The sequence below is a fragment of the Gallinula chloropus genome (genome assembly GCF_964237585.1).
Source record: "Gallinula chloropus genome assembly, chromosome: 5".
Classification (NCBI taxonomy): Eukaryota; Metazoa; Chordata; class Aves; order Gruiformes; family Rallidae; genus Gallinula; species Gallinula chloropus.
Window position 1 is genome coordinate 29,562,455 of NC_140090.1, and position 12,969 is coordinate 29,575,423.

The 12,969-nt window shown below is 45.3% G+C and overlaps 1 protein-coding gene across 1 annotated transcript in view; it reads right to left on the bottom strand.

The window, feature by feature from the left end:
- The window catches only part of SATB2 (SATB homeobox 2), a gene marked incomplete at its 3' end in the record, with an annotated part of 126,641 nt that overhangs the window by 34,189 nt on the left and 79,483 nt on the right, over nucleotides 1-12,969 (bottom strand). Inside the window, exon 8 of the mRNA XM_084264786.1 lies at nucleotides 3,286-3,498. Within this exon, the coding sequence (XP_084120912.1) occupies nucleotides 3,286-3,498 (213 nt within the window). The remainder of the gene's footprint in view (nucleotides 1-3,285; nucleotides 3,499-12,969) is intronic.

The window sequence follows — 12,969 nt, forward strand, 5'->3', positions numbered from 1 at the left end:
TTTCCCTGGGCTGGAGTACCCCTACAAGACTGCTATCAATACAGTTGAGGAGGCTGCTACAAGACTTTTATTTTAAAGCCCCTCAGCCATGGTGGTCCCAGAACGCACTGGCAGCCAAGGGAGAGAAGGTGGTGTGATGCTTGCTTAGTGCTCCAGGCACCAGCAGCCCCTCTGAGAGACAGATTCATCTGCTTTCCTGAGCTCAAAGAGATGAGATACCAGGGCTGATCACTGAACGCCTTATACCTCTTAAGGGAAATACATAGGTTACTGACATAAAACCTCTGTTTTCTCTTGAGATGTAAAGGTCTCAGGAAACAAAACGACCTATGTGGCAAAGCTCACACATCCCATAGACCCAAACCTCCCATAAACCCTGGTGCCATTCAGATATTTGGCCCTATTATAAACCTTTTCAGTAGGCTCCTGGTTCTGTGCCAGAGTTGAAGCCTGCTAGAGTCCATCTAATGTTAATTTTTAACTAGTCAGACATGCCCAAAAAAACCCTTTGGGTGTAGGAGCCAGTCTGGATAAAAAGCCTTCCCAATCACTGGAGGCTTTGGCTAGCGCAGCAGCCGAGGTCACCACAGCCTCAAAGGCTCTTACGGAGGCCTGAGATTCTGGGAAGAATGAAATGAGCGTGTAAAAGAATGATTTAACCTACAGCCCTGTCCTGCAAGGGTCTCCTACGCTGCTAGGAGCAGCCACACCTCAGAACAAGGCCTGCCCTACCCACCCCGAGAGCTGGGCTGGGTTTTATTTGAAATGGGTAAGGTAAGTACCAACCCAAAATATCACAGTCACTAAAACCAAGTATTTTATGTTACAGGCCTAGATTCAAAGCTGGCTTTGACAGTAAGAAGGAATTTGCCATTACTGAGGTGCCTCACTGCTCATGGGGGCAAAAAGAAAAAGAAGCGTTTGCAACCGCAGTGCCAGAGCGCTGACACCCAGCCATGGCTGCTGGGCTTCCACCTGCTGGCAATGACCCCCAGCAGCCCAGAGCCTGTCCCCATGGCATTCCCACCCACCTGCCCATCAACCTTCTCACCGCAGGGCAGATCCCGAGCTGGGGGGCACGGTGCTGGCTCAGAGCGAGCGACAGCCAAGCCGGGTCACTCGGTGTGCCTGCACACTGGCCTGCACGCCTGCCCCAAGCCAGCACCGCCACAGGTACCCGCCGGTGCTCCCCTCCTACCCAGCATGCTCCAGCATCATTCCCGGAAGTATTGCCGCACAAGATCGGTATCTATGGAAACCAGATTTCCAAATGCCATTCCATCAACTTCTCCAGCACAATTTCTGAAAGGATGGCACTGCTCCTGTGGCTGCTGTCCCAAAGCACCCTGCTCTAGGGCAGGGAAGGTACCTGCCTGGGGAGGCGATGCTGCCAGGAATTGCTGCGCTGCACGTGAGGATGGCATTTGTCTCCTCAGAACTAATACCGGGCATATGGGGAAGCAGAGTAGCCGTGCTGCCTGCCCGGGAGCTGGGAAGCAGCCTCAGCAGCCTCATTTGCAGAGGTGTCCAAGTTGTCAAAACAGCACCTGTGCTGACTGGTGCTGGCCCTCTGAGGGCTGGGGGAATGTGATCCAGCGGGCACAAGGCGAGCACTGGGTACACAAACCTTTGTGTGTTGCTTTTACGGATTAAAACCCTCAAAATTCTACTGGATTCTTCAAGCTGAAATAGGGCAAGGATGGGCTGCTTTATACTTGTAGAGCATAGTTTTCTAGCAACACTTAGCTCTTAAAAAGGCAGGCAAAATTTCCATTATTTTTAACTAATGTTCTAGCCACAGCTAGAACATGGGAAAATGTCGTGTTTCGACAGAGGAATCAGATGGGGCGACAGATCCATTTTTTATTCTTACTGGATTGCATCTAACCTCTCCATTTCCTTCTGTTACTCGATTTTAGTTGTGAAATCTATTGCAATAAGTAGGAACAAGCTCATTCTTTCATGAATAAATGCAGAAATTGGATAGAATAGCTAAACATTAAAATAGTTCCCTTTGTAATTTTATTTTCACTGAAAGGTAACTAAAAAAGATAGAGTTATACAATGAATTTCCCACATAAGAAAAATTCAGTGTCAAATATGGTTTGTCAGAATACATTTGCTTTCAGCAAAAACTGTTCTTTACATCATGTATTTACATCATGTATTGTTGTGAAACGCACCTAAATGCCAGGGTCAAACTGAACAAGCCTAACAGTTTCTACAAAATCAGTATACCCTTCTGAAGGACGACCACCTTGCATGTAAAACTTCCCCCCACATCCCCCAGCTTACTTATTTTTAGCAACTGTGGCCACAGAATTCAATATAAGAAGTGCTCAGTAATACTATTATAAGCACGACTAAGGCAGCCCGAGGCTTTGCAGACTACATGACTGAAAACACTGAAGCAGGAGGGTTATATGTGCCCATTTACTACAGATCAAGAGAAGTGCTACAACTGACCCATCGTGTCTGCACAGTTAGAAATTCCAAACTCAAGTTAGGGCAGGAGTTACTCATCACCACTGTGCAAGCACCCTCGCTTTTTCAGTGTATGGTCCAGGACTGCAAGCAGTCTGATAAAAGGGGGGGTGACTATTACGGTGTAGTATGTGGATGTGCTTTCTTAGTGCAAAGGAACAACCTACTCGGGGAAGTGGGCGGCAAGAGCACATTAATAAACACGTGCAGTGAAGTCAATGAGATGACAGCTGGTTTGGAGCTGTAAAGCACCATCTTCTGTCCCCGCACCCTGCCTATCTCTGCTTTCTGTACTTGAAATAATTACTGGTGTAAAACTCTAACTCCAGGACTTGCAGAGTAGGGAATGCACTGATTTCTAGCAACGTCTATCTAATTCACTGTCGACCTCTGTTGACTACACACTTTTTATTGCAATATATATGAACCTTTCTGCAAGCCCAGAAATTACCTGTGTTCTGCAGAATGTAATGGACACAGACAAAAGGTTACATTCATCGTCTTTCTGTAACATATTTGAGAATAGCCATTTAGTGGCCAAACATCAACAGTCTGCATGTAAAGCCTACGTGCACTCTGTCAGGCGCTAACGTTACATACTATCTTGCATTTATGGCACTGATGAAAGCAATGTCTTGCTGAAATCCACTAAACACCTCTTTACAGCCACTCCAAAACCTTACATGAGGGTTTCCACAACTCATCTGGGCAAGGGAAACAACAGACAGGGGAAGGACAGAGAAGAACTCCCTCCCTGGACTAATCCACAGAGCAAACAGGTGAGGAGGGGTCACATCTTACCTGGGGAGTTCTGGAGGAGCTTGGGCTGCTGGCAGCTGCAGACACCATGCTCACGTTGGGGTTCATGCTTCTCTCTCTCTCGTCCTGATAGATACGATCCCGCTCCGAGTCAGGCAAGTTGAGGAAATTCTGCATTGCCCTTAGGTTTACCAGGAGGGACTGGGAAGCTGTCCTAGGGTCTTCTTCTTTACGCAGGATCTCTGACAACAAGCCCTGGTTCAAAAAAATTTAAAATTAAAAATAGAAGGAAAAAAATAAAGCCCAGTCATGTGTTGGTTTGTTGTTTTGGTTTGTTGGATTTTTAGAATTTGTTTAGTGTAACCACCTGGGTTGCAGTGCTGAAAACCTACAGCAGAATCTCATGGGCTCTCCCAGGGGGGATATTTTTTAGGAAAGTGTTTGTCTTCTGGGGGCTGGGGTTTATTTTGGGACTGTCCTATTCTGGCACTGCAATAAGCTTCTGAGTATGGAGATGTTGGATAGAAAGGTAGGTGCGCTGGGTAGGAGAAATTGCAGTTACCACCAGGTGCTTGCTGCAAATATTTTAGGAGCTGTTAGATCTTTCTCTCTCTCTCTTTTCACTTGAAGCTGGGAACACTTGGCAATCCTGTTCTTCTTTAACAAATCTGCCAAGGTTGGTAAATTTAGTTTCGACATTTAAACAGTGCAGGAGGTTTATAAAGAAAAATGTTTGGCTGTTTTTTTGATGTTGCAGTCCGTTCACTCTGGTTTGGACAGTCATTTCTGAGAGGAGAAAGATGGAGCAATAATAAAGCCTTAGAATCTAGCTTTAGGGGTTTAACCCATTCGTTCATGCCTCATTTAAAACACCACTGGCTTCACACCGCAACCATGACTGAACACCGTATTCTCCCGGTTTTTACAAAAGGCATTATCCCAGGGGTAACCAGCACAGCGCTCCACAAAAAGGGAGAGAGTTGGAGAGATGAAAATGTCATTAAAAGAGGCTTAAATCTAACGATGGGATTAGATTTAACTGTAATTGTACACACTCAACAGTTCCATAGATTATTTAGAAGTCAAAGGCACAACACACAAGCCTGGATCAGGGCCTACAGAAACTTCTGGGACACGGCATGTGCTCCCAGCTTCCCCCAGGCACCCCCTCACATCCAGTGTTTCACAAACAGGTATGCACTCCACTAAGCAGTAACAGCAATTTCCTCAACCGTACATGTCTGGATGTACTGGTGTGCAAAGAAGCAGAGAAGGCTCATTTCTGCCCATCGAGATAACTTGTAACACCTCATAAGAAATGGTGGTCGTTATCTAAAAAAAGCTCTTGGGCCAATGTTTCCCTGCATAGCGCTGTACCCTTCCCACTTCCCACCTGCCAGGACCCACAGAATCCCAGGAACGCTGGCTGCAGAAGCTGTGTGAAATCCCAGTGGGAGCTCAGAGGACTCACCTCCCCCTACTGCTGTGAGAGGAGCAGCATTCCATGATCACACACAAAGGGACAGGGCAGCACCCCAGACATGATTTAGCTGTCGCTGTTGGCATAACCGTTTTGCAGTTGGTTTACAGCCACGACCCAGGCAAGCTGCCTCACCAGTACAGCCAAGGCTCAGTCCTTTCTTGTAAGAAAAAGGTTACTAGAAAACAACTGGGTAGTCAAAACCCTGTAATATTTTGTCTTAGCTTGTTTTTCTCATACCAGAGAGTGTCCTCCAAAAAGCCTTGATAAAACACTGCCCTACAGTTGGCCAATTAACCAAACACCAACAGCTTTACTCTATTTTGATCTTATTTACTACATCTCCTGACAAAACCAACAGACCAGTAAATGACTTACCAGTATCTGCATTTATCTGCTATCAAACACCTACATTAAAACCTGTACACGAAAGCTCTGCTTCAGCAGTGTTCACACCTGAAGTGCTCAAAACAAGCTCCACACACAACCTGAACCTAGGCTGCACACAGCTCCCTCTTTCTAGGTAATCAAGAGATTCCCAAATACATTTTCCTGGATTGCCAGAGAAGTTACCAGCAGGACTGAAGCTGTGAATGGAGCTGTGGTGGGACCCTCCGTCCAGAAAAGGCATCGGAGAGAGAAGCTGGGTGGTGAAAAATGTCTAAACAGGTAAAAAGTTTGAAGAGTGTGAAGTGCTGGGCTGGCCTCTGGTAATCTCTGTGACCTCAACACAACTTCACGCTCATACTTGGCTTCTCCCTCAGGGTTTGTCACCCCTCAGAGAAGCTTGGTAAGTTTTGAAAAGCTTTCCAAGGTTTTCCAGGCTGATGGGCTGAGGGCAATTAACTGAAAAAGGACATTATGGAAGCTTGAAGCCATGACTCAAATGATCCCAAGATCGATACAGTGAGTGCCTATTATAATTTTTCCTTAAAGTCAGTGGAAAATTCTTCAAATAAATATCAGTTCCACAGATTCTCTAAATTCTTAATTTCCTGGGTCTTTTAAGGGATACGTAACCTCTTATTTTAAAAGATCAACTTCAAAAATTAATGAATTTAGGTAGAAAGGAAGATACATGAAAGCTACTGGAGCTGACTCTTAAGGCAGCTTTTTCTCCCTCCCATCTTAGCCCAGCTAAATTTATGGTCCAATTTCAAAAGTGGAGAGCAGAAACATATGTGAAAGCACGCCAGCAATTACTTTTCAGTGCAGTCATTGACTCCCTATGTAAATCAGAGGCTCACAGGTACAAGTGGCTTGGTCACAGCACTAACAGGAATGTCACTGCCCAAGACACCACCTCTTGTGCTTGAAGGTTCATATTCATCACCAGGAACAGCGTATCATGGGGTAGATTCAGTGGTTTTGAAGCCCAGCCTGCGCCTCTTGCTTCTAAGAGGGTCTCACCTCTGCTACAAGGATGAAGCAGTGTTTTGCCCCAGGGAGAGGGGCGAGTTCCCCTCCCTGTAACAGAGGCAGCCCCTCGCAGATGCCGAGCCCTGGGTAGAAAACCTGGTTACAAAGAGGGTTTTTCCTGCAGCTCCTCCAAGCGCTTTGGCAGCCCGGGGAACCACGCAAACAGCAGGGCAGATAATAAGAAAACTGACTCAGAGGGAAAAATCTCATGTCCTCCTGCCACTGAAGATAAACAGCGCTGGTAAACAACAGTGGCTAGATAGCTGAGTGATAGGGGAGGACAATAAAGTGAAGTATCTCGAGAGCAATAACGTTTACAGTAATATAATTCCAAGCTACTGAAGTATACGCAAGCTAACCAGTGAGCAACAGTATAAAAAATAAAGTGATATTAAATAATCTGTTCAGCCTTTTTGTCACCTGCAACAAATTAGGCTTTCAATATGCAAACCATCTTCCTTCCAGAAAAACAAATGATCATGATTTCATTTAATTGTAATTTAATGAGGCATAATGTATTTTTTAAAGTGATATACACCAGGTGTGTGGTGAGGAAACTGGCCCAGCCAGACAAACCCTACTGTTTCTATTTTTGAGAAAACCCTAAAGCCAACCAGGGACTGTTTTCATTTCTGCAAATTATGTTTCTGCTGGAGGGGGTGAGGGAGGGAAACCCACAGCATTCGTACATTTTTTATAAAATTCCATTGGCTAAATTAGCTCATTCCGACTTACTTACATCTCACATATTAAAAAAAATAAAAATTAAAATTGGCAGTTTGCAGGGTAACCAACTCTGCAAACCTAAAAATAAGATCTTCAGGGACCAGAAAGTCTCAAACTGATTTTAAATAGCCAAACAGATCTTCTATACGAAACACAGCTCTCGGGATACATTTGGGGACATGGAGCTTGATAGCATCTTTGCTTTTCCACTCCTGTGCTGAGGAGGCAACTGATGAGGAGTTTCACGTTCACACAGGCAGTGCTCGGGAAGGAGGTGAGCGCTCACCCCGAGACAAGGACTCTGTGGGCACAGCTTGGTTTACCCTTGGAACTTGCACCATTTTTAAAATTACACACTGGATCCATAACTGACTTTAAAAAAACAATACCAGTGGTGGAGAAAGGAGCACATGTCCAACCAAAATATAAGCCTTTGGATCTATTTAAGGTGTGAATAATTTTGACAGTGTTTTTTCAAACTAGCTGAAATGTAGTCACTGAAGCCAGGAAGCTCACTCTCAGGAGGGGTTTGCTTTGCACTCATTCGCTGAAACCCTGTTTCTGAACTAATTTGTTCTCTTATTTACAGGATTTCCAGGGGAAACAACAAACCTCATGGGCAAGAGAGCTCTTTTTTTAAGCAACTTCCAAAAGACTATGCAGTACAATATAGAGCAAATGTTATCCAAACTGACTCCTTCACCCAAAGGACCAAAGAACCAGCCTTCAAGACTGACATGAAGGCTCGACCAAAGCCCACAAAAGGCAGGTGAAGCCTTTCTACCTTCTTCCCAAAGGGCTTTGGCTCCAGCCTGGAAAGGGCATCAGTGAGATCTCAGTGGGACAAGCAGACTGCACTACTGGTGACCCCAATGCAGGACATTTTTTCAACCACAGCTTTTCAAAAGCAATCTGGATGGGGGTGAGGAGGTCATGCTGGAATGCAGCCCAGACAGTGATGTCCAGGGGACAGAGGAGGATGAGGGTCATCAGGCAGTAGAAGAGTCACAAGCACTGGCCAGGACCTCACACATGTCAGGTCCAATGACTTGGATGGGAGCTGTGCTTCCACTCATACAGACCTGAGCAATATGTCTATGAGACCAGGCACTAAGGTTAAAAAGGTTCAAAACAGGTTTTGGACAACTTGAACAGTGGCCAAGGCAAAAAACCCCACCCAACTAATGTGCTAAAGCTCAGGTTTTGCCTTCTGTATAAGGAGATTACATATACAAAGGACTAAAAAACCATAAACATTTCTTTTTCATACTTTCAGTTAATTTGTTTCTCTCCATACTTCAGCTATTGTCAAAAGCAACAGAGAAAATGCTGAACTACTAGAAAAACATTGCTCCTGTGGTACTTAAAGCTCTAAGTACTTTAAGGACAGTACTTGTAACTGACAGTCACAATACAAAAGCTCTTCTGCTTCCCATGAGGTACAGAATCACAGAATCACAGAATTGTAGGGGTTGGAAGGGACCTGAAGAGATCATCGGGTCCAACCCCTCATAGCTGAGACTCTGATCAGGATCAGAAAATGTAAGGATTTATTCAAAGTCAACATCTGAATCTTAAAGATCAGTGATGTACAAGACCTGTCCCTCTCAGCACCCCCATTCAGCAGGCAAAGCCTATTTCCAGCATGGAAGGCCGCACTCAGGGAAGCCCTGGCTAGCTACTCGTTCCTGCTGAGCTATGCTGGCACTGTACGGTCAGTGTATGGTGGCAAATGTGATTGTTTGTTGACCATGTATATTTAAAACTGTCTGCTACTTGCAATTGAAAGCTAGAGGAGGCAGGTCAGCCTGGGGAGCTCCGCAGCAGAAGCACTAACTTCTCATAACCCTTCAGGGAAATAAAAGTATCTCCACCCGCTGTGTTTTTTCTCACATCAAAGCAGGATTTTACCATGACATCTCTTTGCCTCTCTGCATTTACTCCAGGTCCCACCTTCAGTGTTGTCTTCTGGGCTGAATAAGATACGTTCAACAATTCTAAAAATACTTCTCTTCGCTTCTAAGTATACAGCAATCGACAAGAACCTCTACACGAAGAAGTACTTGAGTCTTCTTAGGACTCAAGTCCATTTTCAAACGCTCACTGCTTTGTTTCCATTCCCTTGCATCTCTTCCCAGTTCCAGCAGGGTATGAAGCAGAAGAGCTGGAAGCCTCCTAGAAACTCTTATCCTGACAATGTGTCCAGTCCGATTTTGCTGAGCAAAATTGCTTTAGATAATCAGTGGAAATCTCTGAGTCATTCGCCAAACCAAGCACTTTCATGTCCGTCGTCTCACAGCTTATATCGGGCAAAACTGTGTTTGCACCCTGTCCCCTGACCAACTCAAAATGAGCGATGCTACATTCCTGTGGGTTCATATGAACTCCAGAAGTCAAAGGACTTTGACTGGGAATGAATGGGAGACCAGGTCCCTCCCAGTACCCTTCAGTGCAGGCAGATGCAACCCTCACTTAGAAGAAATCTCCTGATCTCTAGATTCACTGCCTACAGCCAGAGTACGAGCCTCGTTCTTAAACTCATTTAACTAATGCTAAAATACATAGATCTCAGGAGAGAGCTGCTTAGGCACAAAGCATTTAGAGGCTGATTTGAATAAAACTTATACAGGGTGCAACAATGACAATTTGATTTTTATTATTAAAAATGAAGTGTTTAAATCCTCAAAGAAAATGCCTTTATTGCATTAGTTTAATAAAGCCTCTTTTTTATTATGGTATCTCTTTTTATGAGGGAAGACAGGAGCTGAATGTGGATGTATAGGGAAAAGGAGGCAGAGAAAGACCGACCACCTGGAGCCACAAAGTGCCACCATCTATAGGACATGCATGTCGACCCTTTACACTGAAATATGCTGGAAAATGAGCAAGACACACAGCTCGTGCACACCCTGTATTTGCTTCCAAGGCTCAGGACTCCTGTGCATCAGCTGAGCAGGCAGCAGCCGCCTCCTACAAACACACATTCTGAAAGCCTGACTCACATGCTACTTAAGATCTTTTCATTCAGCCTATTGAATACAATTAAGTTAATTGAAACTGAAATTTTGGGCAGCGCAAAACCCACTGTTGGAACAAATATCCCATGTACGAAAAATCTGCAATTTATTAAATTAAGCACTTCCCTTACAGACTGCCTTCTTTCCTGTGAGTACAACAGAACGCTGCTTGTGCCACATTACACACAAGAATAAAACAAGCAGGCAGCATGAAAGGGTTTCATGCAATAAGAGAGAGTTTTCTATGGTGAAAAAAACAACAAAAAATCTCCCCCAAACCAAAACCAGAACCCTCACTAATTGAAAGTCTGTGCACAATGGGGCAGACACCATAGCGATGAATACAGCATGACTGTCTCACTAGATAGCAGGCAAAGAATTAAAGCTGCTTGTCTTCCTCTCACTTAACTTAGAGGGCAAAGTATTTGCAGAAGGAATTCTGTCCAGGCTCGCAAGCAAGTGGAGGTGAACGAGTTAGTTATTTCAACAAGCTCTATTTCTAATCTTAAAAGTCTCTTAGAAGACACTTTTCTGATCCCACTTCAGTTTGAGAGAATTTTGCCAAAGAAAGCAGAACTGGACAGAAATGAGGAGTGTCTCACCCACTCCTTGCCCTCTGTTAGGAGCCGCCTTACCAACCGCACTCCTCCTCACAGACCCCAACCCTTCTATGACTGGCAACACCTTTACATGCCACAGAAGCATCCTTTCCCCTTTCCTCCTTGCAGGAGCCTAGACTTGCCCACAGTCGCACCAGAAGCTGGGGCACCACCCAGCATCGATCCTGTGTTTCCCTATGCTTCCACCCACTCCTGCAGCCAAGGTGTGACTGCATCCCTCGAACAAGATGGATCGGTTTAGCTTCATAAGGCTGGTAGAGTTTTGTCTTCCCTGTGCTGTTGCTTCCTTTAATCCAAGGAGGTGCAGTTAGGCAGCAGCTAAGTGGGCAGGAGCTGAGGTGGGTAGTGCTGCCTTCCTCCCTGCAGTGTTCTCACCCACAGCTACTCAGGGCGGGAGGGAGGAAGCACTTCTCTTTGGGAAGAGTTACAAGCGCCCTGAACACAACGGTGTTTTTATCCAGCTCTCTTTGTATCTGGCACCACAACTGTTTCATTCAAAAAACCTCAGGTTCACGAATATTTCTAGTTTCTGAGGCTGTTCAGTAAAACAAGCACTGGCCACTCGCCCAAACATTTTACTAGTTTTGGCTATTATGTCAAAACATTGGCAAAAAATGATGCTTTAAAAAAAAGAGAAAGATATAAACAGAAACACTCATTCAGCCTATAGGCTTTGCAGTCCAGTGGGCACTCCCAAGGAGAGGCAGTTTGCTGATCCAGAGATGCAGACTGTCTGGACTCCTACAAACAGCCTGACCAACTGTCCTGATTGACACTCCTTGGGCCTGCAGCAGAGAGGGATGCTCAATAAGCAGGCAGAGGAGGGAGAGTACACAAAGCAGTATTCACATGGCCTGTTTTCTAGCTAGGATTCTGAAGAGCACAGATCACTTCAGCACCTCCAGGTTTCCTAAAAGCTTTCCAGAGAAGGACAAGGTGCAAGAGAGAATTTTATTGCATTTGCTTTAAAGTAGTCCTTTTTTCTTCTGGAACCATCATCACCTGCCCATTTCTCAGTATATTACAACCTGCAATAAGCAAGCTTGGGTTACTGCAACCTGAAAGCTCTTATTAGGAGACTCTACAGTACAAGAGGGAGATGGCAAAAGGAGTCTGCCCTGAGGATGGTGAAAATCCACGCGTGAATCCTCTTTCAGGAAGAAGTCTGTAGCCTCAGTAACAGCTTTGGCCAGCCGCTCCCTTGACCTGCCTCCCATTTCACAGCTGCTCTGCTGGCCAACCTGAAGGCTGCTCATGCTTCTAGAGGCTACTAGTCACCTAGAAGTTATTCTGATTGAAAGACGATGCATGCTTCATCCAAGTAGACATTTTTGGAGAACTCCAGCTTGCACTGAGAGCCCCTTTGATTTTACTGCACTGAGACCAACAAGGGATAGCTCCTCCTCTTGCCCATTAAACCCTTCTCACCTTCTGCAGCCTGTTATCTTGCAGGCACTTCCTTCCCTCTGGCCTCTTCAAAGCTTTGCCTGCTTTTGAAAATGTGCACTGGACAACTCCAAGCGTGAGGTGCATCTGCTCTGTCACTAAAGTTGTGCTTCTCCTCTGGATTTGCAGTATTAATCAGACTTTTTTTTTTTTTTCTCAAGACTGAATGGTTCTAATACAATCAAAAAGTGCCAAAGTCTTATAGAAAGCAAAGCTTTCACTAATGGCTGTTTTAATAGCAACTTCAGCTTACAGCTTGGCTGCATGTCAACCTGCTTTATGAAGATGCCCTCCATTTCAAATAAATATACCAAGTATGACCATGTAACTCTCAAGTGTTTGATGTGCCTCATACAGCTCTCTGCCTTCCATTCAATCCCACTCATGCTCTTGCATGCAGTTTTTAAGACCCAGACAAGGATGCCTAGCTTCCCATTAGTGAGCTCTTAGTTCATGGGCAGTCTGAACAAAGGGAGCAAACTATTTCAGTGAACAACACATTGAAATTAAGGAGCCTACAAAATTCCAGCTTGGGGGTCACGGGGCAGCAGAGCTGCAAAGGGGAGCCAAGGCCAAGGATCCTGGCCATGAAGAACTTGGGCACAAACTGTGTAATTACACAAACGAGAAACTGAACCTCCTGCTCTAGCAAAACTGCTAATCACCTTAGTCATGGCAAGCTTTTTCCGCTCCCTTGATCCATTCTTCCTTGTATGAGCCGCTGGGCCCCCTGGATGCCTTGGGGGGAGGGAAACGGTGGCCAGCAAAGCGTAGGGTATAAACATCCCTTGCACGTTGTCCCCTCTGCCTGCATCCTACCAGTCTCAATGGTGGTCCTGGAGCAGGGCAGAACAGCTCCTGCTCTGCTCCTTGGGCTACAGGATCTTCTTGAAAAGTTTGAATAGCAACTTACTGCAGTCCACAAGACAGGCCCATACCTGGAGTTCAAAGCTGCAGTGCTTCCAGCAGGAGGAAGGAGGGCTACACAGAGCCCTCTTATCACTGCTGAGCAGGTTGC